We start from the raw sequence: 23,539 nt of genomic DNA on the forward strand, positions 1-23,539 counted from the left end.
TATGCTCATGCTGAAAAAGCAAAACTCTATAATCAGATGGCTTCATGTTGTCTTCATTTCCCAAAGCGCTGGTAGGTCACAACTGCGATGTGAACTAAGTGAAATTGCAGGAGGAGAAGTCTGAGGTCTTTCTGATTTTAAAAGTCATGATGTAAACAAAACCAAAAACGAACAAAACTCAAGGTGGTTCCCGATTCTCTGAAGTTGGGACACCCAGAGGCGTGACTGTGCGACCCTGTGGGCCCCTATGTCTTGCAAGGATTGAGACTTTCTCGGAGCTGCCGGTGGTCCCCTCCACGTGCTGCTACCGCGGCACTCCCCAGCTTGGACTATACTCGCATCTGTACTGCTCCGTCTCCCTCGCTAGTCTGTGAGCCTCTGTGCGATGACAAGGGTTCAGTGCCTGGAATGCAGCTGGGCCTCAGTAAATACCAGTTGAATGCAAGACCTCCCAAAATTAATTAAAAAAAAAATCCCCATAGTCCTCTCCCTTATCGATTCTCTCCTGCACAGACCCTAAGATGGTCCCCTGTTAGCCTGACTCTGAGGACCTCCTGATGAGAAAGTAAATACTTCAAAGAAACTGCCTGTCAGAGACTCAAAAATTACACATGATTCCCCCTAAAGGACTTCCCACTGCAGGATGGGGATACCTGGATTCAGGCCACCCGTCATAGGCCTTTGCTATCGGCTTTCCCCTTCCAGAAAAGGATTGTTACCTTTAAGCTGTGCACTGCTTCATATCTTTCAACAGGACTGTTCAAGGATCTCCAAACAGAAGCTTGTAATTAAAACCCCACAATAATCAATTCAGAATCTACTGTGAGCACAGCAGGTCAGCAACAAGTTTATTATTAGACTGGTAAGGTCACAGACTGGTGCATGGCTAAGTGTTTGGGCCAACTTTCCTTGACTTTCTCTCCACGGGCTTCTGCTGTCAAATTTCCCTTCTGGGGTTTGCAACCGTTTGCTGTGGCTGGTTGGTCTCTATGAGGGGTGGGGTGGGAGTGGGGGAAAGCAAAGCGAAAGAAGTAACACAGAGTGAATGCAGGTTCCCTTTAGAGCCTCTCACAGTGACTCCGGGCAATTCACCTGATCTGTGATAGTCATTTTCTCGATGTCAATGTCATTAGAGGTCAGGATATCTTTTAGATAGGTCACCGTTTCTGGAGGGAGATAAGGGTTTCTTCCCAAGATCCAAACATGATCCATGTGAAAAAGCCAGACGATTGTGGTGCAGGAGTACACGAGGGCGTAGTTCTCGTAGTCAGTGGCCAGGACCCAGTATGGAGCCGACGGCATCACTGAGAACCAGAGGAGGGCAGTGTTAAGAGGGACCAGGGCAAGAGGAACCTTCATCTCCAGGATCCTGGAAGCCAGGGTCCTAGTTCTCCTATAACACTGCTTCTTAATTCTGGCTTCATGTGCGAATCTTACGGGAGCTTTGAAAACTCCTAGGCCACCCCCTCCAGGCCTGCCCAGATTCTGATGTGGAGGTGGTTGGGACCCTTGAAGGCTCCCCCGTGATTCCAATGTGCACCCAGAGCTCAGAGCCATCATTCTCAATCCTCCCTCCCTGGTAGCAGGTCGGTCTGCAGAAGGCGACGGTAGTGGGGGCTTTGCTGGACCCCCTGGACTAACAGGCTGCACTTAGTTCTAGTACAAATGGAGACAACACTTAGATAAGTGGAGTCAAGACTGAGGTGAGGAGCGCCTGGGTGGCTCAGTTGGTTAAGTGTCTCCCTTCGGCTCAAGTCACGATCCCAGAGTCCTGGGATCGAGTCCTGTATTGGGCTCCCTGCTCAGTGGGAAGTCTGTTTCTTCGTCTGCCTGCAGCTCCCTCTGCTTCTGCTCTCTCTCTGACAAATACATAAATAAAATCTTTAGGAAAAAAAATTAAAAAAAAGAATGTGTGAGGCCAGAGGCCCCAGGCTTTTCCAAGTCTGTACTTCCCAGCTTCCTCTAGAATCTGCCTAGGGAAGGAATTAAGGACTAATGTTGATTTGTTTTTCTTTCTCTGTGACCTTCAAAAGGTCCTCTGTTCTTAAGAATATGGTAAATCAGGTGTTAACAGGTTATAAACTCTTCCTCACGAAGGGCCTATAAAGATTCATTGACTGACATCTGCAAAGTATCAAAAACTCAGCATTCAAGGGTCCTTATGAAAAGAGGAGGATTTACCTTCTCCATCTGAATCCAGAAACTTCCTCTATGAACTTACCTCCACAGCCTTAGATCTTGTTAAAGTTAAGTGGAAAATGAACCCAAATGGGAGAAAGCTGTGTGCCGATCCCATAAGAACAAAAGATTAGCACACGTATGCCTTCATGTGTGGTTTGCTTTCCTGAGTTTCAAGCATCCCACCTCCTCCACTCAAAAATAATCCCTCTGTTTCCCAAGTCAAACCAGATCTCAACACTCGTGAATGACCATGGGAAGGTGGACGTGGAAGAAGGCAGTGTGTGAGAGGTTAGAGCTTGGCTGGGTGTCAAGGACCCAGCTGGTCATTAGGATAACACAAGAGGGCTAGTCCTGATGACCACCCAACAAGGTCCCTCCTCTCCCTGACTTTCTGTCTGTTTTTAAACATGAGAACAGAAGGACACTCAGAGGACATCTGGTGGACCGAAGCCTATACGAGGCTATGGGGCCCACACTGAGTGCTGTTTCTGACTTACCTTTCTAGCACTGTTGGTGCCTGCCTGCCGGGCTCACCCATGAGAGCTTGTATTCATTCTATATCTGCTCTCTGTGAATTTGCACTGCTTGGAATGTTCCCAGCTGGACCGAGAACTCTGCAGCCCTGAGTAGTCTGGGGGAAATATGTCTTCCAACCTCTTCTGGCAATGGCATCGTGCCCCCCCTGCACACAACCAGGCGTTCACATGCTGTCTCCCTCCCACAGGGTCTAGCTCTCAAGACTCACTTACCCAGACATTTCCTCTTAGCAAAGAACATTTCCATGTCTCTTTATTAGAAAACTCTGACAGCCTCCTACTGCTTACGGGAGGCACCTCAACCCATGAACATGGCTTTTGAGGCTCTGCTCAGTCTTGTCTCATGCTCCATATATCTGCCCATCCTCTGGGCTTCTCTCTCCAGGCCTCCCTCACATCATTCCTGCATTTGGGACAGCCTTCGCCATTATGTCCCACACACCCTGGAAGACCCAGGGCAAGCATCTGACCCCTCCACAGGAATAAATCCCCTCCTCCTCTGCTTGCCCTGCTCTTTTAGCTCCTGTTGCAGGCTCCCTTCAGAAGGTTGTGCACATAATATTTGGCCTTGCCTCCCTTCCCCATCCCTCAATTGAGAGTTTGGAGTCCTACGTTTTGGTCCCAGGTCTGCCTCTAATTAGTCCAGTGACCTTGCCTCCATCATCTAGCTTTTTTGCACTTTGACTATCTTATTTGTGGAAATAAACGAGAGAAACTGACATGTACAAAGCCTTTACAGCTTGCGGAGCACGTGACATCTCCTTTACCCTTACAATACCGGGCGCAGACGTGAAGTTAGTTGCTCATGGTCACATGTGCAGGCAGAGCTATTTTTATCTCCCAGCATTCCTATCTTGGTGTATAAAATAAGAGCTTCCTCTCTGCCTCCCTCTAGGGGCTTGGTGGGGGGGTGGGTGGTAGTGATTCCTCTTGCAGCTGTGACTTCAGTGTCTGCGACTTGGGTGGCAAGAGGGACCCTCGAGCACTTTAGGCATTAGAAAGTCTCACGTTTCTGAGCTGGCTTCTCCAGTGTGTCTATATCAATAGTAAAGCTAATATTTGGTGCTTTCTCTGTTGCCTGTGTCCATTCCTCAGTGAGCCCAGAGCTCAGAGGGCAAATGCCCGTGATCAAATATCCCTCAGGGAACCCCACAGTGTGGCGAGAAAGTGGCAGACAGAGCCAGGGCTCAACCCTACCTTCTCTCTTGTCATCTCTTGCTTCCAAGCTTTTGCACATATCAGTTGCTCTGCTAACAATACCAATACTAACTACTACTAACTACGGATTTTTCGGGCCTCCATTCCTTCTGGGAAACACGACGGGATTGGGTCTCCTTCTGCTCATGCTCTGTGTGCTGCCGTCTGAGCTTCCTCTATTGAAAGGTGGTAGTTTTACGGCAAGTCGCCTGGGTACTTAGCAGTATCCACAGTGGGGTGTGAGCCCCGCGGGCACAAGGGCCAGTTCTGCCTGGCTCATCACCGCAGCTTCGGCGCCTAGCCTTGAGCTTGGCATGGACCAGGTGCTCAACAAATAATTATGTATCAAGTCACTACAGGGGACACTCATGTGACAGGAGTGCTCCAACCCAGGGCTCTAGTCTTTGGTTTACATATCTCCTACCCCTGAAACCTCCTGAGGGAAGTGAATACTTACACCAGAAAAACTTCACTCCCAGCTTGGCAGGCTCCGTAAGGTTGCCCTGGGTGGCTTCACCTTCAATTTGATTCACGGTTCCATCAGATCTGCAATGAGTTAAAACAAACCAAACAAAAAAACCCTTAACTCATGGGAAGCCAAAAATCAATGAAAGGCAAGATTCATGACACTAAGGACCAGGGGGCCAAGCCTGTGATTGCTGGTTAGGAAGGCTCTGTCCCCTTTCTTTGTCACTGTCTCAGACCAAGCGGAGGAAGACGACCTTGGAGTGCTAAGAAGCAACAACTGAAATGCTCCAGGGCCGGATAACGTGGTAGGCCCTTGCCGTTGAGGGCTGTTTTTTGAGTCCTACAAGGCCATTTCCTGCTCTCAGACTCCAGAGGGAGGGAGTAAAAGAGAAGGGAAAAGCAAACAAACAAAACAACCCAATACAGGAAGAAGATTCGCTTCTTTAAAAATGAGAATGAGGAAAAAGACAAGGACCGCTGTGATTACTGAAAGTCTGGCGATGTGCAAGATTTTCCTGCTCTTGGGGGGGGGGGCCTCCGTGACATCACGTGACTTCATCTGTCCCGTAGAGGCGCTCATACCCCTGAGCTCGGACAGCCCTGTCCAGTCCTGCAAGCCTCTGCTGAGTGTGGGGGATTTTGACACGGGCCTGGTAAAGCAGGCGGTGAGGAAACACTTGTGATTCCCAGAGACGTTAAGTGTGCAGAAATGCACATCTTACACGGAATGCCACCTTACACTCACAATTGGCAGTGTCATTTGTTTCTCAGTGGTTTATAAAATGGTGATGTGTCTTAAAAGCGATGGGCTTAGATCGGATGAAGTACTGTGACGCTTTTGAAGGGAGCTGGCTCCATTTCCGGGGACCGTGCAATGACCCCGGGGAGCTCGGGGAGAGGGAAAAGGCCTGGGGACGCGCTGCAGGAGGGGCTCGCATAGCACAGCGCTCTTCCGAGGAAGCCGTCGGAGGAGCGGCGCTTTCATCACTCAAGGGGCAGACACACTAAAGCTAGAGAAACAGCGTGTGTTAGAAAGTCAGTAGGCTACGGTTACTGGTGATGGACGTCCCAGAAACCAGACAATGAGCAGCAGGTAAGGAAGGATGGCAAATGTACTCCGATGCGGCTGGACGCAGCGTCTGTTCGTCATCAGGTAGCGCTGGAGACCATGCCCTGCGCTGTCACCTGGGGCTCAGCTGGGAAGACAGGAGGATGGTCCGTTTCCATCTGCCTCCAGTTGCTTAGCAACCAACCAGCCTCTTCTCAACAGACTTTTCCCCTTTCCTTCATCATTTATGTTTTGTCCAGAACAGTTTTCAAAACACTGGTCTCTGATCATCAACTCACAGTTTGTTCATGGAAAAAAACACACTCGCGTTTTCAAGTGCAGCAGCAGATTCGCAGAATAGGCTGTATTTATTAAATGATTACTCCACACCGAACACTGTTCCAAGCGATTTACACGTGTTACCTCATCCGATGCTCACAAAGCCTATGGAGGGAGGGTCTATGATGATTGCCATTTTACAGAGGGGAAACTAAGGCTCAGAGAATGACCATGACTCACCGAAGATCACATTGCTAGTAACTGAACGAGCCAGGATTTGAAACCGGGCAGCCTAACTCCCCAGCCTGAGCCCTTCAGCTCCCAGCTGCTTTGGCCCTCAAGTTCTCTGGCCCTGCTGAGAGTAGTTTGCTCGGACTCCGTGCTGGGGCTCTGCCCATCCTGCAGTACTCCTGAAAGGAAACCATACCACTCTCCGGCACTAGCAAACCTTCCTCCACGTGCCCTTGTACCTTAAACAGATATGACCCTGCAGGCAGAGCAATCTAATACCCAGGATACAGTTCAAGAGGACTCCCGGCCAGCTCCAAAGGACAATCCGAAGACTCTCACGGGTTTGGGGATCTGTGTCATTGTCTGACTGTTGGTGACAGAATGGGACAGAATAGTTGAAATGAAGTCGTTGCAACTTTAGATAGGTGCCGGCATCCCAAACCCTGTAGCCCTTCCTGGGCTCTAAAATGAGCTGTTTTTCTCTTTACAGGCCCTTAAGATTCTTACTTTGTTTCTAGGAGCATGCAGGGCCAGGGAGTCCCCCCACTGAGTTCTGGCGCACAGGAAGCTTAGTGGATAATAGGACGGCCACACAAAGCCTCTCTGAGGCTGAGTAACTTCCAGGCTGGGTTGTGGTGGTGTTCCTGGAGTTGAACACTGTTCTCAGATCCTGCAGGGAACAGGAGGGTCAACCCTTCACCCCCAGCCTTCCTTTCACGTGTCCTCTGTCCTCTTCCCCATCTCACTTCTCCCCAGGTTGAATCTCCTTGTTGTTGCTTATAAGCTGCGTGGCCCTTAGGCACAGTACTTTACCTCTCTGTACCTCAGTTTCTTCATCTAGAAAAGTGGGGTTAATAATAGTACCTACATCAGGGTCGCTATGGGCATTAAATGAATATGTATACTCATTTACATATACATACATATAGGTCCACACATGTAAACACACACATACAGAAGAGTGCCCTGCACATAGGAAATGCTTAATATTTGTTACTATCATTTATTGTTGCTTTTATCTTTGTTGATGGAAGGTGGTAAGGAGCCCTTTCTGAGGCTTTTTTAAAGTTTATGTTTGCTTTCTAAAGTAGGAATTTTTGTATCAAATAGAAATCCGTTAGAAGCCCTCAGTAATAGAAAAGTATACTTCTACAGGCTATCCTGCTCATATAAGCTAGAGTGTGACTATGTCTCTAATAGTCCAAGCTGTCTGGAGATGGACTAGATTGTCACGGAAGGTGATGAGCAACCAGTTCCTGGAAGGATTCGAACAGAGCTGATAGTCCTCTGTCAGTAGATAACCTAGAAAGGGCTTCTCTTGGTTTGGAGATCAGATGAGAAGGTCCCCCCTGTCGTTTGCTACCAGAGTGTCTATTTTGCAATGAGAGCAGGAACCCTGCACTTTGGATTCCTGTTGAGTCCCTAGTGACTTTCACAGGGAGTACACATACAACAGGTCCCCAGTGCGCACAGGGAGGACACAATACAGTAAGATGTTCGGCAAGTGGTCTTGCAAATGAATGAGTGGCTTCTAGTCCCCACCATTCCACCCGCCAACAGCTTCCATCTCAGGACCCGCTGTGAGCAGTCAGCGTAGACCCAGCCACATCTGCATCCCCCCTGAACTAGACTGCAAGACACCCCGTCACCCCAGGACAGCTCTCTGCAGGCTGGCTCCAGGACTGTGCTGCTTTTGAAACCACAGCCACTCACCTCAGCTCCTGGTTTATCACTTTGATGTTTCCGTTTTCCATTAGCGAGTAGTTGGCTTGGATGCAACTTCCCTTCTCAAAGCTCACTGGGATCTTCTCAATTTCGTACCATCGTCCAAGATACTGCAGAGATAACAATAATAAATAAGTAGAGAAAACTGTGGCTCCCTGGGGACTTGCAAAGTCTTCCCTATTGTTGTCTTTTAGAGCAGAGCCCTTTCCTGAAGCCAAGCAAAATGGGCTGCATTGTTCCCGACAGCAACTGAGCAAGATATTGATTCAAAGGAGAGTAAGTGAATTGGCCGTGCAGGCATTGGGCGAATGCCACATTTTATTCCTAAAGTGCTCTTTATTTAGATATGCTGTCAGCGGCCCCTCCAGCCGAAATCTATGTGAAATTCTAGACTCTGCAAAAGAGAGCGAGCAGTCCAGGTGATGTAAGGTACCATCTCAAGGATTTGATAGTTCTGTAATGCATCTTTGAATTGTGTTCAAAGTCAGATATGTTCACTGTGGGGACCTGGGACTCCAGAGTTGGTTGAATTCTCCTCATACGACCCCGGACAGGGAGCTGGTCACAAAGGCTCTTGGCAAGTGATCAGAAGTTAGAAGACTGATATCATTCTTCCACTGGGGGCTTGGTCTCAGTTCGTAACTTCGTGTACAGAGTCAGCGGTAAAGGAAGTGTGCAACGGTCTGGGTGAGGGCGAGGGGAGACAGGGATTTTCATGCTTCCATGCATTGCCTTGCATGGAGACTACTCCAGTTTACAAACTTCATGGGAGGGTTATTTGGCAATTACCTAGCAAGGCTGAAAACACGTAGAGTGCTTATATGAGGTTATTTGTTATAATATTATTTCTAAGAACAAAAGACAGGAAACTAGAGTCTAAGTGAGCATTAGTAGGGGACCTGGGTCGTCAATGATGGCATATCCATACAATGGGATGTTATATACCCTCTTTTAAAGGAGTCATATGCAATTATCTCCAAGATACATTTAATGGAAAAAGAGCTGGGTGAAAAACAGAGTATGTGGGGAAATGGGGGGAAAGGTTATCACATCCATTTTCTATTGCCGCTATAAAAGATTACCACGAGCTTACAAGACAAATCTATGGCCTCCGAGTTCTGTTCATCACAGTTCTGCACATCAGGTGAGCTTGGTTAAAATCAAGGTGTTGGCAGAGCCTCTAGAGGCTTTAGAGGACTCTGTCTTCTTGCCTTGTCCAATTCTAGAGACCACCCACATTCCTTGGTTGGTGAACCCCTCCCTCCGTCTTCAGAGACAGCAAAAGTGGGTGAGATCCTTCTCACCTTACATCTCTCTGACTCTTGTTCCGTTATCACACCTCTCTGACCACATCTGGGGAAGGGTCTCTGCTTTCAGTGATTAGACTGGGCCCACTGGATAATCCAGGCCACTCTTGCCATCTCCAAGTCTATAACATTAATCACATCAGCAAAATCCCCCTTTTTCCATGGAAAGTAGCATATTCAGAGGTTCCAGGGATCAGGGTGTGGACATTGTTCTGCCTACTGCAATTATATATGTATTTCTGTACGTATACATTATCTCCCAAAAGATACACAATGAACTGTTTTTACTGGCTGCTACTAGGGAGGGAAACTGGAGTAGTAGGGAAACAGGGGTAGGAGAAAAACTTTTCATCGAATGTTCTTTGGTACTTTAGAATTTTGAACCATGTGAATATATTTACTTAGTCAAAATATTAATTCAAAGTATTTTAGAAATTTTAAAATGTATTACTCAGCAAAGGAAAATCAGAGATGCGCTCATCTTCAAAAAAGTCAGAATTTGAACTGAGAGTGTCCTGCAAACAGGGGGCAGTATTGCTCCAGTCACATGGCTCTTTGCTCAAATATATTCCGCCCCCCCCCCCCGTTTATGACATAAGTTTTCCACTATTTATTATAGCACATCTTCCAATTAAAAGCACTGAAATTAACATTCATTTAAAGCACCAAAAAATAAGGTTAAAGATCATTTGGTTTCCCAGGCATCCTCAAAAAAAGCTCCACTTTATACAGAACATATAAAATAGTTCTATTATTGGGCGCCTGGGTGGTTCAGTCGATTAAGTGCCTGCCTTCGGCTCAGGTCATAATCCCAGGTTCCTGGGATGGAGCCCCCCGCATAGGGCTCCCATCTCCACAGGGAGTCTGCTTCTCTCTCTGCCCTTCCTCCAGCTCCTTCTCTCAATCTCTCTTTTTCTCTCTCAAATAATAAATAAAATCTTTTAAAAATTTAAAAAATAAAATAGTTCTATTATTGTTAAGGTGACTTCAGTGCTCCACAATTAAAACCGAAGAAGCATAATTTTCCAGAAAAGAGGAAACTCAGAGGTGGAAGATTGCTTTTCGTGTCATGCTCTCTTATAATTTCATAATATTTTTGTGAAAGCCCTTTCATGGTTTGGGTCTGTTTCTCTAGCCACATAAGGAGAATGCAATGTTTAAAAAGAAGCCTGGAGGGACGCCTGTGTGGCTCAGTTGATTGGGCTTCTGACTCTTCATTTTGGCTCTGATCATGATCTTGGGGTTTGTGGGATTGAGCCCCGAGTCAGTTTTCACACTGATTGTGGAGCCTTCTTGGGATCCTCTCTCTCCCTCACCTTCTGCCCCTCCGTGTTTGTGCACACGTGCACTCTCCCTCTCTCTCTCTCTAAAAAAAAAAAAGAAACAAAAAGAAAAGAAAAAAGAATCCTGGAAAGGAAGAAGTAAAACTATCTCCATTTGCAGATAACATGATTTTGTAATAGAAAATCCTAAGGAATCCACACACACAAAAACTGTTAGAACTAATAAATGAAATCAGCAAGGTTGAGGGATACAAGATCAATATACAGAAATCAAATGGGTTTCTATACTTAGAATGAACACGAGATTTTCATTTACAATAACATCAAAAGAATAAAATACTTATGAATAAATTTAACCAAATAAACACAAAACTTATACTCTGAAAAATAAAAAAAAATTGTTGAAAGAAATTTAAGAAGACCTAAGAGTAAGTGGAAAGATAACATATGTTCATGGATTGGAAGGCTTAAAATTGTTAAGATGACTATATTCTCCAGATTGATCTAGATTCAGTCCAGTCTTCATAAAAACAAAACAAAACAAAACAAAACACCAACTCTGCTTCTTTGCAGAAATCGACAAACAGATCCTACAATTCATGTGGAAATACAAAGGGCCCAGAGTAGCCAGAAGAACAAAGTTGGAGGCCTCATATATTCTAATTTCAAAACTTACTACAAAGCTATAGCGATCAATACTGTAAAGCACTGGCCTAAGGATAGACATACAGAACAATGGAATAGAATTGAGAGTCCAAAAATAAACTATTACACATATAGCCAACTGATTTTCAACAAGGATGCCAAGACTATTTGATGGGGGAAAGAACAGTCTTCTCAACAAATAGTTCTGGGACAACTGAATAGCCACTGGCAAAATAATAAAGTTGGACTTCTGTATCACGCTATACGCAAAGCTTAACTTAAAATCGACCACACACTTAAATGTAAGGATTACAACTATAAATCTCTTATAAGAAAATTTAGAAATAAATCTTTATAACCTTGCATTAGGCAATGATTATTTATTTATTTATTTATTTATTTATTTATTTTTAAAGATTTTATTTATTTATTTGACAGATATAGAGACAGCCAGCAAGAGAGGGAACACAAGCAGGGGGAGTGAGAGGAAGAAACAGGCTCATAGTGGAGGAGCTTGATGTGGGGCTCGATCCCATAACGCCGGGATCACGCCCTGAGCCGAAGGCAGACGCTTAACCGCTGTGCCACCCAGGCGCCCAGGCAATGATTTTTTAGATACCAAAAGCACAAGCAACAAAAGGACAGGATAGATGAATTAGACCTCGTCAATATCAAAAACTTCCGTGCTTCAAAGAATGCATCAGTAAAGTGAAAAGACAACCCACAGGCTGGGGGAGATATTTGCAAATCCTGTATCTGACAAGAGACTTGTATCTAAAACATGTAAATAACTCTCAGAGCTCAATAATTAAAAGATAAATAACCCAAGTAAAAGATGGGCAAAGGACTCAGACATTTCTCCAAAGAAGCTATACAAATGGACGATAAACACATGAAAAGCCGCTCAACGTCATCAACCATCAGGGAAATGCACATCAAAACGACGATGAGATACCACTTCGTGCCCACTAAAATTTTAAGGACTATAATAAAAAAAATGATAATAACAAGTGTGGGCAAAGATATGGAGAAATTGGTGTGAGACACTGCTGATGGGAACGTAAAATGGCGATGCAGCTCTTTTGGAAAACAGTCTGGCCAATATCTCAAAAGGTTAACGTGGAGTTACCATATGACCTAGCAATTCTACTTCTAGGTCTATGCCCAGGAGAACTGAAAATATATGTCCAAAAAAAAAAAAAAAACTCCCACAAAAACAAACACACAAAAACCTTGTACATGAATGTTTATAACAGCATTATTCCTAATAGTTTAAAGGATAAACAACCCAAACAATGAACAGATAAATAACATGTGGCATCATCCACGCAGTAGAATATTATTTGCCAATGAAAAGGAATGAAGCACAGATACATTGTACAATATGGCTAAGCCTTGAAAATATTATGCTGAGTAACAGAAATCAGTCACAAAAGACCACATACCATATGATTCCACTTCTATGAAATGCCCAGAATAGGCAAATTCATAGAGACTGAGAGTTGGTTGCCTGGGGCAGGGAGGGGTGGGGGGGAAATGGAGAGTGATTGTTTATGGGTAGGGATGATGAAAATATCCTAAAATTGATTGTGGTGATGGTTTCATACCTCTGTGATTATACAAAAAAAAAAAAAAAAAACCTTGAAAGTGAACTTTAAACAGGTGAATGATATGGTATATGAATTATATTTCAATAAAACTTTTGTAAACATCCCGCTTTATTCCTCAAAGGACTTTTGTAAATATAGATCAACTATAATTTTCAGTGTCTTGGGATTTTTATCCCCAAATTGAACTATAATTCAAATTCCCTGGATTTTTTCTGGAAGGTCTGCGGCTTAGCAGGGTTACCTGAATAAAGGGACCAGCCCGTAATAGTAACGGAGTAAGTCAATGTGAACTGTTCTCCCTGCCTCCCCTGGGTGACTCTCCATTGATGGTGCTCCTTCCCCACAGCCCACAGGCTCTGAGCTCTCTTCCCTCACTCCTCTTCCTACTCCATCCCCTAAGAGGTCCCATCCCCACACTCATTCGCAGTGAGGAGTGAGCGACTGATAACAATTTTAATATCACCCACCACAAGTACTGCCTCTTAAAAAAGATCCATATTTCCCACTAACGAGAAAATGTCTTAAGAGAGAGATTCTAGGCACGAGTTCGCGGCAATGGAAGCCGTTCGTGTTATCCATAGCTGCCTCTTGCCGCTGTTCCCTACGTGGATAGATGGACACGCATACACAGTAAGGCTGGGCCTGATCCCAGGAAGAAAAACCACATATGGGGCATCTGATTATATTGTTATCTTTTTAGTGCAGGGAACAAGAAAGCCTCTTGGGAGAGTTCTGTCTTCTTCTAGGCCCTGTGTGAGGAGCCCGTGGGTGTCCTACCCTGTGGCGAAGCCTAGTTTTGAATCCCACTCTGCATTTATTAGCTGGGTGACCTGGGGAGGGGATGGGCCGTCTAACATTGAGCTTCTGCACCCGTAGAATGCGGATAACAGCCCTGGAGCTGCTGCGGCCCCCGGACTGCCCATGTCCTCTCAGCCTAGCTGGGCTCCCCTCCGCCACGAGGACGGCTCCCACGCACGCCGCCAGCTACCCCGTTGAGCCCACGCCTCCCCCGCTGCTGGAAGGCTTTGCCCGCACCACGGGAATGCCCACAGCCCGCTCACATCCCTCCGTGGGACAATCTGAGGAGCCTTCTACACGGTTCCTCAGAGGATCCCCAGCAGGACAGAGCCCTGTTGTTAACAGTGTTGCCGTTGAGGGACGTCCTTTGTATCTGTTCTGCTTCTCTGTCCGTTTCCCCACGTGCCCACGGGGCTTCCTCTGCTCCCCAGTTCTTGCCTCAGAGTCTGCTTTGGGGATCCCCCAATAGGGTACGTACCTACCCACCCCAAGGCCCGCTGTGGCACTCAAGGCAGTGACTAACGCTGGAGCCTGGAGGATGTTTATTCAAATGGGAGGCAAAACAAATAGGAGGTTAGCCTTTTACCACACCTTATTCACATCGAAATTCTCCTGCACTGGAGGAGTCGGGCATTTCCCCAGATGGAAGGCTTGTCCGTCTGCAGCACTGAAGAGGCCGGCCAGCGCAGAAAGCAGCAGCAGCGCGGTCACCATCTTGGGGCTTGGATGGAACCTGGAGTCAGGAGAAACAAAGCAGCTCGAGTCGTTCTGAGCCTCCCGAGGACACGCAGTCACCAGGGGAAAATTTCTGGGGACCTCTCTGGGGACCTTCCCCTGAACCTCCTTGGAACAGTCACCCTGCAGGGCCACCTGAGTCACCATCATCAATGGCGCTGGGAGGCCTTCTGCCCCCGGGAGCCTCCGCAGACCTTTTGTACGTCCACGAGAGCACACTCTGCCTGGCGTTGGAGCTCGTTGGATTTAGTTTGCAACTGCTCCCTCCCAATTATGCATTTTTCCAGGATGGGCACCCCCAGAACCTGGCAGTGTCAGGCACAGTCCAGACATGTTGGTGAAGAGAACCAGTGTGGGGCGGGGGTAGGCAAAGGGGGAGGTCGAGGCTGTCGAGTGAATCATGCAAGAGAAAAAAGATGAACATAAACTGTGCACGACGTTCAATGTCTTAGGGGATTCATAAGAGAAATGCCTCCCTGACCCACACCCCGCACCCCTGCCCCACCTGGCTGGGCTGTTCACCAACCCAGGAGTAAGCCTGAGACCTGACCGTGCAGCCACGGGCTGGGAACCCCAGAGTCGCCCCGACAGGGTTTGAATGCGGGCTTTGCACAGACTAAGTATAACTGTGTCCAGTTCACACTTTAGCTTCCTGGTCTATTAAGTGGGAATAATAATCATACCAACCTCATGAAGTTTTGGGAGAATTAAATGAGATGCTGCAGAGAGAGCATTTATGGTGGTGTCTGACAGAGAACATGCTTCATAAACGCTAGTTATTGTTAAAATGAAAAACAGAAGCAAATCATTGTTTCCTGAATTCCTCTTTGGACTTCTGTTGGGGTTGTTTTTCATAGATGTGCATTTATTTTTATTCTTATTTATTTTTTAGTTGCATTGTCAGGGACATAGATGTGCATTTAACTAGAGGAGGCCCAGTAGCTGGCAACAGGCGTTTGGGCCCAAGTGCCCTTCCCAGCTTCGTGCCCTGTTCTCCTCTGTGTGACTCCCCCCACTCCTTGCCTGGAGCCACACAGGAGCTATTTCCAGCTCTTTGCCTTTCTCCCTGCAATGAACAGCACTGAATCAATGCACGCAAAATGTTCTCAGATCTGAGCGTTTAAAAGGATGTGTCATAACAGGAATAATTATAACCACGTTATTATGGTTAAATCTCCAAATAACCTTTAATAATCAATAGCTTTTCTTCTGGAGGTTTCGTTGCTCCGTTTTCAAAGGAACAGTTACATAATGAGGAAAGCTGCCAGCCAGGGATGGTGGTGGCGGCGTGGTTGCTGAGCCTCCCTTGAGCAAGCCAAGTCTGTGGTAGGACCCCACCTTCTCTGAGAATCCATCTCCCATCAGCTCCTACCACCCATAAACAACACCTGTCTTTCAACCTTTTGGGAGATGATGGAATCGCCTGAACTGACAAAAATTTGTATCCATCTCCAAGAAATTCTTAGAACCATGGAGCTCTACTCTTGACCCTCGCTAGGCTCCAAGCTCAGTGCCTTGCTCAGAAGATCCAACCTCAAAGGATGGTCGCACATTACGCACATTCTACAGGGCCCCCCAGACTGGCAGGACTTGAGAGGTCATTTACCCCCGCCCCCAACCCCCCAGGGGTATAGATGGGAAGCTGAGTGCCAGAAGGGGCAGAGAGCTGGGACTCAGGGGCCATCGCCAGCCGTCCCTCCTGCAGCGACCCTGGGACATGTTTCCTTCTGCACACCACCTTTGGTGGCTTTCAGGAAACACCTACCTCTGTAACCTCGATGAGCCTCATTTCACCGTGTGACAGTTACACCAAAAGTCAGTTCCCTGTCTTACTCTGACAACTATCTCATTACAAAGTGTTCTATTGTGGGCTGAAACACGTGCTTTAGCTCTGTAGGAGGATTTCAGAGCAAGGCTAATTCTTACCCTTGCTCGCATCTCTTCCAGAGATGCCTCTCCTCTTGGAGTAGTTTTATTCCTACGTTTAAAACTTTTTGTGTGAGAAAGGGTTGATGGCATCCATAGTTTCTTTTCCAGGCCCCTCCCATTCTAGTTCACTCCGCACTTGCTGAGCACCTTCGGAAGGGGAGGACTCGGGAGACAAGTGGAGCAAAGTAAAGCCATTTTGGTTTTAGGCTGACCCTTAACCTAAGAGACAGCAAGTCATAAAAAGACACAAAATCGGACTCACGGAAGACCACAAGACCCCACTCCCTCTGGCAGTAAAAGCCACAAAGATCAGACATTCTTAAAATTGCTCCCTGCGGTAATTTCCCCATCCTAAAACAATGGAAAAACTCACCACCCAATGTCAATGATCAACCCAAAGTTAAGGAGTGAGCCCCTCCCTACATGGTTAGCTAATTAAAAAACACTTATAAAACCCTTTACTAGAGGCAAAGGGGTGTCCTCTTCCTCAACTGGGAGGAGGGACCACTACTTTGTGAGGTAGCCCTTTTTTTCTATAGTTAACAAATCTTTGTCCCTTTCTCTTAATGGCTTGCTCTTGAATTCTTTCCCGTGCAATGCCAAAAACCCTCTTGGCGATGGGCCTGAGGCCCTCCCTCTGGGACCTCAACCCCATCCCGCAGCAGAGGTAAATCACATTATTAACAAATACCTGTGGACTTGGGTATGTGTGACCTATATTTTTGCATCATCTTCTAATACTAATGGGAAGATTGCCTTAATGAAGGGAGTTTACATATTTTAAAAATAAATACAATTTAAGTGCTATTTTAAGGGGCGCCCGGGTGGCTCAGTCCTTGGGCGTCTGCCTTCCGCTCAGGTCATGATCCCAGGGTCCTGGGATCAAGCCCTACATCGGGCTCCCTGCTCCACTGGGAAGCCTGCTTCCCCCTCTCCCACTCCCTCTGCTTGTGTTCCCTCTCTAGCTGTCTCTCTCTCTGTCAAATAAGTGAATAAAATCTTTAAAAAAATAAAAGTTATTTTAGCTAAATATTAAATTATTTAATAATACTTCTACTAAGGTTGTAGTGCCCCCACCCTGGGCCAGCACTGACTCTGTGAACTGATAACTCGCACTCATTGAAGTTCCCCACGGAGAAGCCCTGGCCTCAGTATGTTAAACGAGCCCCACACTGTATCGCCAGGATACCCTATCTGTCGGTCCTGCATTGACATCCTCTTTGTACTCCATGGTGTTAACATAACCAGGTTACTCCCTGCGAAGCCCTGAAGCCAAAACTTTAACTTCCACCAGGTCTCCTAGGAGCCTGTTTTCTTTCTCGCCTGCGAATCAGTGAGGACACAGTCCCTGATTTCAAAGAGCTGCAGATCATTAGGGACTAGATTTTTAGATGTCACATGATAAAGCAAAATACATTTCCACAAGTAAATGGGTCTAAAAAACCCATTTAGCCGTTGAATCTAACGAGAAAGCATGTCTTCTCGGGAAAATAGTTTGTACCATATTGTTAAATGCATTTTCTGGTCACAGGATGAATTCCAGTTCACGTTTCAGTTAATTTTACTGTGGCGCCCATGTGGGTGACAACTCCCTGAGAACTTATCTAGGACAATACTGGTGTAGGGAGACTTTCCTTATTGTCTCTACAGCCTAGAAGAGCAGAAGACTTGGAAATGAGTCAACAGGGGGTTGGCACCCCAGTCTTCTCTTAGACTTGTTGTTTGGGACAGTTTCATCATCTGAAAATGGCACGAACAGTATCTACCTTGCAAGGGTGCTTGAGGAAAAATGAGACCGAATTTGCAAAGCAGCCGGCACAAACCCTCCATCGTGTTAGTCACTATTTTTAGCTGAAAAGGGGGCAATTAAAAGCCAAGACTCTCTAGTTTAAGCATCATTCATTGTAATTGAAAATAAAACCACAGGACGTACCTTTTTTGTCAAGATGAAGGCAGTTTCCACATGCAAACTCATCCAATTTGGGGTGCCTTCTCTTGTTGACTGGCTTCTCCCAAGCTATTTTATAAGCTTCATTGGGTCATTGATGTTCAATTTTAATGCATGCCACACCCCCTCCCGTTCAGGAAGGCTGGCCTAAAAGCTTAGCTCTGTACCAAACACAAAGATGGGATGTTTTGTCCATCTCCCTCCCCCAATTTCCTTCACAGCTGCTCCCTGCAAAAGAAACAATGAGATACTGTGTGTGTGTGTATGTGAGAGAGGGGGAAAGACAAAGTGCATTTCATTCAAAACATCTTTTTTTTTGCTGTGTGGATTTTCTAATTTAATTTTCCCAGTCAGAATGTACTTTTAAGTTCCAGTAAGATGAGTTGCAACATGTTTTCGAGCATCTGGTATTTATTTTTCATATTTGCGTAAATGAAAAATCAACAATCTCATTTCCTGACATGGAGCACGAATTCTACCCCATGTGGTCCCTGGCCTGGAACGAGGCTCAGGCAACGGGGTGAAGGTTAAGAGTTAGAAATGGCTTTTTGTGTGAGCCTGGGCAAGCCACCCACTTCTCTGAGTCTTAGTCTCCCCGCTGTGAAGCAGAGGCTGTCATTTCTGTCTCCGCCAGAGCTGGGTGTACAGGAGAGAGAGCAGCTGGGAAAGAGCTGGGGCTAAGAGCTGAGAATGCCGAAGGTATATTGCACAGCCGCTGGCTCCGGACCATTCGTGCCCCTCCCAGCTGCATATTGTTGGGGGCCTCCTCCTGCCTGGGCTGGAAGTGGATTTAAAGCGCTCATCCCACAGAGATTGGGCTGGGCCTCATCTCTCTCGGTGGAATGAGCAGCTTTGAATTTTAGGACTTGGATTCTGTGCCTTTGTGATAAGGCAGGGGGTGTTTTTAGGGGCATGCAGATAAGACAGTACCTTTGTAGGACACTTCAATTCCCTAATAAAATGCATTCTCCAATTTCTAAGCAATAGAGAGAAATTTACAGCACTAGACCTTATAAACATGAAAGCAACAACAAAAGTGAATCACTGACATAACCAGACCCTGAGAGCTCGTTCTTTGGGATGTTCTTTACCTTTTCAGGAACAGGTCAAGTTCTGATTTCCATTCAGGCCCTGACTTGCTGGGTCTCTCAGAGCTCTGCTGGCTCTCGCCCTCCGTCCTCCCATGTCCTTGCTCAAATGTCACTTCCTTTAAAAGGCCTTCCTGACCTTTGAAAAATAGTACTCTTCTCACTACCGCTTGGCCTGCTTTATTATATCCTTGCTACAGCTTTACCTGAAATTATACCCCTGATTTGGTGTATTTTTTGCTTCTTGGGTTTCCCCACTAAGGTATAAGCAACATAAGTGCAGATAATTTGTCTCATTGACTCCTTGCTGTACCCCCAGTGCAAGAACACATCGTAAGCACTCGATACATAAATCGAACTGAAGGGATCTACCTTCAAAGCATTTACTGAGGGGCGCCTGGCTGGCTGGGTTGGTAGAGCATGCGACTCTTGATCTCAGGATTGCAGCTCAAGCCCCACACTGGGCGTGGAGCCTACTTAAAATAAATAAAAAAGCATTTACTGAGTGATCTAAGATCTGCAAAAGGAACTAGAGGTAAGAGACTTTTATTTGAATTGTTTTTCTGGGAAACTACTAACCTGTAAATTTCTGTCTTCTTTACCTGCATTGTATTTGTTACCAGAAATTGCCTGTCATTGAGGAAATACACCGGTAATCTCTCGTTAACCTCATAAAAAGAATATTTTCCTTTAAATAGCTACACAGTTTTCCCAAAGCAATGTTCCTAAAGCTTCCAAATGTGTAAGTTGGAGATCGATAAATTTTATCTTTTTTTTTTTTTAACTTTTATTTATCGGGCGCCTGGGTGGCTCAGTCGGTTAAGCATCTGTCTTCCACTCAGGTCATGATCCCAGGGTCCTGGGATCCAGCCCCGAGTCAGGTTCCCTGCACAGCGGGGAACCTACTTCTCCCTCCCTCTCTGCCTGCTGCTCCCCCGGCTTGTGCTCTCTCTCTCTGTCAGATAAATAAATAAAATCTTTAAAAAAATTTAAAAAATAAAAGATTTATTTATTTGAGGGAGAGAGAGAGAGCGCAGGGGGTAGTGGTAGGGGAAGAAGGAAAGACAGGCCCAAGCAGACCCTGCACAGAGTCCAATGCGGGGCTCGATCTCACAATCTTGAAATCAGAAACTGAGCCCAAACCAAAAGTCGTCCCGTAACCGACTGTGCCACCCAGGTACCCCAATATATTGTATCTTTTATTCCTCAACTTGAATCGAGAACTGCGGAGCTGACCTTACTGGTCTAGGAGTCAGAGCCCGAGAAAAATCACACTATCTTTCTGAATCTCAGTTTATTTTTTCTGTAAATGTTGGCAAATGATATAATTTAGGGAAACCTCTCTTTGCATGTTTCTGGAATGTAGAGCCAAGCATGTGTTTTTATGCATTATAAAACAAATCAGACCTATGTTCTAAATAAATCTCTATTTTTAAATTTCAAAATAGCACACATTTATTGTAAACAATTCAAATAGTACCAAAACGTAGAACTCAGAAACTGTAAGTGCCTCATAATCCCACCCCTCAGCGATGACCATTGTTATTTGTGTTTACTCTTCTGGAAATCCCTCCACAGCTCCTAACACAGTAAAAAGAGCAGCCACAACAGGCAGGTCCTGCAACTTGCTTGCTCTCGTGTAAGGACGTGGCTCTTTGCCGATCCAGACACACAGGTCTCCGTCATTCTTTCACCGGCTGCCGAACGTGGCTTTTACCTGACGGCGTATTCCTTCAAGGCCACGGCCTGTGGTTTCGCAGGGACGTAGCTCCGCGGCGGGGTGAGTTCATCAGACTGGCTTCAGGGCTTTCACTGTAAGACCCTTAGGGTGTTTCGGTGGACTTTTTGTGGCAAGAAATAGAAAACTAGTCTGTTTTTTTTTTTAAGTGTTTCCCTGGTGAAAATGTCTTCATTAATAAGTGGTTCTCTCACACACCAGAGTCATCCTGCCTGCCCTTCTGAAGTGATTTTTCTTTTGTCAGTTAAAGGGAAAATACGTCTGTACTTTTCATGTGAAAACCCTGCCTGAGGGTTTCCAATAACACATATTCACGCCCTGAGACTCAGCTCACGAGTTCCCCTCTCCGGGCGTCTTCCTGACGCTTGCCCACTCCGCTCGGCCGTCCCTGCTGTCTGCACACCGGGCTTGTGCAGGGGGCACCACAGCGCGGTAGGCGGGCGTCGCCGCAGGCCTACCGTCTCCTTCTGGAGACCGTCAGATCCTTCAGGGTAGGGTTGTGTTTCTATCCCTGGTTAACTGCCTAACGCCAGGTACATAATAAATGTTTACTAAATAGTATTGGATGGTTGAATGAATAATAGAATGTTCTATTCTCATTATTCGTGGGGATGAGTGTGTACTTCATGATTTATTCAAATGCCCTCTTTCCTCTCTTTCCTGTTCCTTTAGAGCCATTTCCTTTATCACTAGGAGCTGGAACCACATGAGAGTTGAATGGTGCCAAGCATCTGGTGGACAACAAGAAAGCAATCAAACTGTTAAAGTGGCTGGGAGGTTGGGGGGGGTGAGGGGGGTGGGGGGGTGGCCCTGGCTGGCTCAGTCAGGAGAGCATGCGGCTCTTGATCTTGGGGTCATGAGTTCAAGGCCCACATTGGGCCCAGAGATTATTTAAAACAAAACAAATAAAACACAACTGGCGAAGCTGCAACTTGCCATGGCCCCGGGGAAGAACATTGAACCGGGAGGCAGGAGACCTGGGTTCTGGTCCCACCTCTGTTACTAATTCATTTACCCATTCACTCACTCTTTTGACAAGAAATGTCCAGCACTCAGTTCCAAGTCCTGCAGATGTAGTGGTGAGGAAGAAAGACAAGGTCCTAACTCTTGTCTTCCAGAGGAGAGTCCAGCACACAGACAGTAAAAGGTGATGTGATGGGGAGCGTCTGGGTGGCCGCTTCAGTTTTGTGGTCAGGAAGGGCCTCTCTGAGAACTGACATTTCAGCTGAGAGGAAATGAGGAAAAGGAGCCAGTCCCTCAAGGACCATGGGGATGAGCGTTCCAGGAAGAAGAGCCAGTGCAAAGGTCTTAAGGTGGAAACAGACTTTGTGTTGTCAAGGGACAGAAAGACCCATGTGGCTGGAGTAGAGAGAGGGGGGAGGAATGGGATTGAAAATGAGTTTGAAGCAGTGGGTGGAAGCCATATAATATCCTGCTTTGAGGAATTTGGATTTTATTTCAAGTACAATGGGAAGCTCGTGGAGGGTTTTGAGCAAGAGTATGAGGAGATCATTTGGGCTCTCCTTCCAAGAATGGACTGCTGGATAGTTACAGAGGCATCAGCTGGGAGCACTGCAGGCCTTCCGGCAGCGTGGGCTTGGGCTAGGATGATTGTAATGAAAATGGGGAGAAGCGGATGAATTTGGAATATGCTTGTAGATAAAGTGGACAAGACTTGCGGACAGATTGAATATGGGAGATGAGGAAAGAGAGGAATCAAGACCGAATCCTAGATTTATAGGTTGAACAACTGGGTGAATGCTCGTGCTAACGACTAAAAGCAGGAAGACTGAGGAAGGAGCAGATTGGGCAGGAAACTTGAGTTCTTCATGGATAAATTATGTCTGAGTTGCATATTAGACATCTGCGTGGTAATGTTAAGAAGGCAGTTGGATATCCAAGTTAAGCTTTGGGAGAAAGTCAGGGCTGGATGTAGAGATTTGGGAATCGTAAGCACATAGATGGTCTCTAAAGCCATGGGATTGGATGGGGTTACCAAAGGTAGTAGTAGAGGAGAGGAGAGAAGGAGCCAATAAAGAAGACAGAAGGAAAAGAGGACAGCAGGGGATCACAGAGCCAAGACAGAAAACATTTCAAGAAGGAGGAAATAGTCAACTTTTGCTGAAAGGTCAAAGAAGGTGAGAACAAAGAAGTGGCCTCTGGAGTTAGCAACATGGAAGTCATTGGTGACCTTGGCAACAGCAGTCTCTGTGGATGGGGGGACAGAAGCCCAATTTGAGGGCATTGAAGAGGAGACACAGAGACAGCAACTCTCTTGTAAAGTTGAAGGAAAATAGAGAAATTAGTAGCTGAAAGGAGATACAGGGGTTCAGGGAGATGCTAAGAGCATGCACATTGGAATGATCAGTCGAGGAGAAGTATTGACTATGGGGGGTGAGTGGAGACTGCAGGAGCAACCCTGAGGAGAGAGGTCACGGGACCCAGAGCACGGGGGGAAAGGCTGGGTTTTGAGAAGAGCAAGGGTTCCGGAAGGCAGCACGTAGGCAAACAGGCACAAGAAGGTATGTGGTTTTGGTAGAAAGAAGATGCAGGATTTTCCCTTTGTGTGACTGTGGCTGAGTCACTTATCTTGCTGAGATATGTTGGAGAAACTAATCAGGTCTGCTCCAAGCATGATGAATGTGCTTCTTTGAACACGGTCAGTCCGCTAATTACACCTGCCTTAACATCTGCTATATTCAGTAAGGGGCCTAGTGGGGAAGGCGCAGGGCTCAACCTAGAACTAATTATAATAATAGCTCCTAACTATTGAACACAATACATCAGGTCCTA

The 23,539-nt window shown here is 46.2% G+C and overlaps 1 protein-coding gene across 3 annotated transcripts; it reads right to left on the reverse strand.

Annotated features, from left to right (window-relative positions):
- Positions 1 to 821: 821 nt before the first annotated feature.
- APOD (apolipoprotein D) lies at positions 822 to 19,111 on the reverse strand. Of its 3 annotated transcripts, XM_045812718.2 has the most exons (6): positions 19,012 to 19,111; positions 17,906 to 18,148; positions 13,900 to 14,041; positions 7,654 to 7,775; positions 4,372 to 4,460; positions 822 to 1,304 (listed from the first exon to the last, which is right to left on the reverse strand). In XM_045812718.2, exons 3-6 carry the CDS (start codon positions 14,020 to 14,022, stop codon positions 1,069 to 1,071), a joined length of 570 nt encoding a protein of 189 aa, XP_045668674.1. In that variant the 5' UTR covers positions 14,023 to 14,041; positions 17,906 to 18,148; positions 19,012 to 19,111; the 3' UTR covers positions 822 to 1,068. The 3 variants fall into 3 exon arrangements, with proteins under 3 accessions (XP_045668674.1, XP_087717650.1, XP_087717651.1); XM_087861524.1 differs by lacking the exon at positions 17,906 to 18,148; XM_087861525.1 differs by lacking the exon at positions 19,012 to 19,111 and having other exon boundaries at positions 832 to 1,304; positions 13,900 to 14,022; positions 17,894 to 18,062.
- Positions 19,112 to 23,539: the final 4,428 nt, after the last annotated feature.

The sequence above is a fragment of the Ursus americanus genome, chromosome 4 (genome assembly GCF_024610735.1).
Source record: "Ursus americanus isolate L20-20 chromosome 4, mUrsAme1.1.p, whole genome shotgun sequence".
Lineage (NCBI taxonomy): Eukaryota > Metazoa > Chordata > Mammalia > Carnivora > Ursidae > Ursus > Ursus americanus.

Coding starts and splice junctions, on each gene's coding strand:
- APOD (XM_087861525.1), bottom strand. CDS start 17,947: ATGAGTTTGCATGTGGAAACTGCCTTCATCTTGACAAAAAAGGTACGT. Junction 14,023..17,893: donor CAAAAAAGGTACGTCCTGTG/GTTTTATTTTCA, acceptor CCAAGCCCCAAG/ATGGTGACCGCGCTGCTGCT. Junction 7,776..13,899: donor AGAATTTCGATGTGAATAAG/GTGTGGTAAAAG, acceptor TTATCTCTGCAG/TATCTTGGACGATGGTACGA.